This window comes from Solanum stenotomum, chromosome 4, assembly GCF_019186545.1.
Source record: "Solanum stenotomum isolate F172 chromosome 4, ASM1918654v1, whole genome shotgun sequence".
NCBI classification, from domain to species: Eukaryota; Viridiplantae; Streptophyta; class Magnoliopsida; order Solanales; family Solanaceae; genus Solanum; species Solanum stenotomum.
The window spans coordinates 37,771,101-37,774,813 of NC_064285.1; the positions used below are offsets into that span (position 1 = coordinate 37,771,101).

At 39.9% G+C, this 3,713-nt stretch overlaps 1 protein-coding gene across 1 annotated transcript; it reads left to right on the forward strand.

Annotated features, from left to right (window-relative positions):
- The first annotated feature begins 1,293 nt into the window (after positions 1–1,293).
- LOC125861480 (uncharacterized) lies at positions 1,294–1,692 on the forward strand. The gene has a single exon (XM_049541366.1). The coding sequence runs from the start codon at positions 1,294–1,296 to the stop codon at positions 1,690–1,692; it is 399 nt and encodes a 132-aa protein (XP_049397323.1).
- Positions 1,693–3,713: the final 2,021 nt, after the last annotated feature.

Here is a 3,713-nt window from a genome sequence, read left to right on the forward strand (position 1 = left end):
AGTGTATTTCACTTGAGCTAGTGATATGAGTTGTTTAGCAGGATAAGTTGAAATGTAAGGAGTATTATCTATGGTGGCCTAGAGGAACAGTTGGGTGTTGTGTGAAGAGGTAGTATGGGATGCCACTTCATATCTTACTTAAGTGTCTCTTAGGGCTATTATAGATAAGGACCCTAAGATGATTGAGACACCTTTATTAATGTATATGTTCTTGTATTGTGTCTTGACATTGAAGGAGAATGAGGAGAATGGTAAGCTCACCTTTGGTGGAAATGTGATGATAATGACTTGGATGTTTGTAATACTTGTATTTGATGCCTCTTATCCTTATGTTCATGAAATATCTTGAAATTGGTATCATGCATGGTTTCCAAACCAAAATGTCTGTTTTAGCATGTTTTTCGCATAGTCATCTTCTTAGTACATTTGTGTGTACTAACTCCATATTTTCCTCATTGTCTACAAGTGTAGGTTCTGGCAAGTGACTTGCTAGTTCTAGTGAAGACTTGGATTGAGACTCCCAAGTTACAGTGGTATGTCCTCATTATTCGGGGACACATTTTAGAAGCTTTATGTTTTTTTCTACTTCTTTGTGTTAGAACCTTTCTAGACTTTTCAAGTGTAAAAGGGTTGTGACCCTACTTATGTTGGTTACGTTTGTAGTAAGATGGCCATGTGAGACAAGTAGACTTCTGCTGAAATGTTTTAATTGTTTATTATGTTTTGAATCGTACGGTTTTTTAATAAAAAGTTTTAATTTCGTACGATTCTATTATCGATACAATGAAATGAACTATGAGTCTTGTATAAGATCCCTTTGGGGTCGAGTACACCGTGTTGCTTTCGGGGCATAGGCTCGGGTCGTAGCAGAAAAAAGGTTGTATCTAAGGCTCCGGAGCACAACTCGAATAGTGAAGGTTCCCATACAGCATTCTCTGAAACGAAGGATGACCAGGCCTTACAGTCCTGGCAGGCTGAGATTTGTGCTAGATCTCCCCCTAACTCAGCTAGAGTCCCTTCAGCTTCCACCCTAGCAGGTTCAGTGCCAGCTCTGGCACCTTCTGTGGCTCCAGTGCCACTAGTAGTACCTCCTCCCAGGCTTCTCAAAAGGTTGAAAGGTGATGGATTGCGAACTATCCTCGAGGAGAAGTTGTTATCTACAGAATGACCTAAGGGAAAATACTCTGGGGTGAGGGAAACCCTCCCCTTTCACCGGTTTGAGCAGTTCACCAGGCCCCGAGTGCCTCTACCTCCTCCCACCTAGCAAAGATTACCCAGGCGATGATCCTGAAGATGGGGCACCTGGCCCATTCGACTGATGTGAGAACTACTAGATTGGAGGTTGTTGTGCCATGGATGATTGAGGCTGCAATTTTAACCGCACTTACCCCCTTCCGAACTTCCATTGACACTCTCACTACAAGAGTTGAGGCTTGTGAGAGCAAACAGGGGGAGACCTCTAAGGTTACGATTTTGAAAGTCGAAGTAGCAGATCTAAGGAAGGATGTAGATTATCTAAAGTATATTGACGTCACTTCACTTCTGGATGTTGTGGATGATGTGGATGCCTCTGAGACTTCAGAAATTCCTCCGACTACGACCGGAGATGTACATAGGGATGGCACAACAACTGATGATTCGGAGGCAGAGACTAGTGAGGAGCAAATCAAGATGAGGGAGGAGAGCATATAAAGAGATTTCCTAGATCTTGAGGAGACCATTGTACAGTCAGTGATCCAGACATCTCAGATAGAGACGTCCATGGCAGCTCCTAGTGGACCCACTACTTCTGAGAGGACTCCGGGTTCTGAGACCCAGGTTTAGAGTACTACAGCGGGCACTGATACCCAGATAGATAGAGTGATTGTTTAGACATGATCCCTACTTACCTCCCTCTCTGTCTTATCTATATTTGACTTTTGGATATTTTATTGTTTGCATTTGAGGACAAATAGCTTTTGTTTTGTGGTGGGGTGAGGCCTACCTTGTGTGACTATTTTTTTGTATATATTGTTTTTTTTTAGCTTTATATTGTGTTTAGCACTGTTTTTGTGGATGATTGAGCTTGTGGCTCCTTGCTTTAATTTTAAATGATTTTTGACCCTTCCGAAAATTTTTATGCTATGCCACCTCTTGTTTGTATTTGAATGTGGTTGTTCCCTTGCAAATTTGAGTATCGGTCTTGACCAGTAACGATGACTTGAATAGTGATCATAATCGAACAAAAATGAATGTGCGGCTATGATGAGGCCAAATGAAGTTGCATAGGCAATATGTGAACTTTTTGCATCTCATTGTGACTATTCGGTTATCGAATGAGTTTCTTACGATGAACATTGCACACTAGCAAAAGTGTAGAGTGTTGTTTGACATTGGTTTTAATGCCTTGTGTGATGAGCTCACTGTGAACCATGTATGATGACACTTAGAATTTGCCCTGTTGGTGCGGTAGACTAAGTGACGCAATCTCTTGAAATGATCTTAGGGCAACTTTGAAGAGTGTGAAATCATTTAACATTATACCTTTTTTTTAGGCCTACCTTGTGAGTGTGTAAACTTCGCTTGAACACCTTTTGAGCCTTACCCTTTTCTTGGAAGAAACTTGAGACCTTTCTTGATCCATTACCCTTAATCCTCATGACTTGTGATTTATGTGAATAGCCAACTTAGGCCAAAAGCCTAAGTTGGGGGTGTGGTGAAAAGAAAAGGTAAATCAAGAAGTGCAAAGAAGTCCCCTTTGACCCATGGTTTTGAGATAGATGGAACACCTCCATACAAAAAAAAGAGAAAAAAGAAGAAAAGAATGAAAAAGAAAAACAACGAAAAAGTTGTTAAATAATGTTGTGAAAGTGCAAAAGAAAATGGGGTGTCCGGTAGTCCATGGAAAGTGAATAATGGGGTGACCTATGAGCATAAATAAGAATGATGAAGAGAAGGAAAGAAAGTGTTGTTCACACCACATTTCATGATGATAGAAGTCACTGAGCCTAAATGATCATACCTTTACACTCAGCCTCATTATAAGCCTTGAAAAGACCTTTTTGATCTTGAGTGAGCTGAAACAAGTCACTACAAGAAAAAGAGTCTGTAAGGAAGGGAAATCTAGTCCCTGAAAGTGCAAATCTGGTCCCAAATGCGCAATTGAGACCAGAAAAATCTGGTCGTCACCCGTACTAGAAATTGCTGTCGCCATTGGTCAATACGGACGAGTTGAAAAAACTAGTCCCTGAATGGTTTTTGAGACGAGAAAATTTATGGTCGTGAAATCCTTTTAGAGACTAGATATCTAGTCTCAAATAAGCCATTTATATATATGTATTAAGGTCGTTAAACCTCATTTGCAACCTTCCGCAACCTGGTCCCAATAAATCATTAGAGACGAGTGTGACCTCGTCCTCGAATAGCATTAGAGAACATTAACAATCTTCTCCTAGTATAGCTCTAGCAACCATAAAAAACTGGTCCTAGAGAAGTTTTAAAGACGAACAATAACCTGGTCCTAAAATACCTTTAAAGAAGAACATCATTTCTAGTCCTTGATTATTCATAATAGACAAGCAACAATTTTGGTCGTAGATTGACCTTTAAAGACAATAAATAATATTGTTCTCTAATTGACCACCACTGGTCATACAAACATTGATATCACAAGAAACTCATCAACAAATATTAAATTAATTACCACTAAAAATCTGAATACAAAAAAGAAGGAT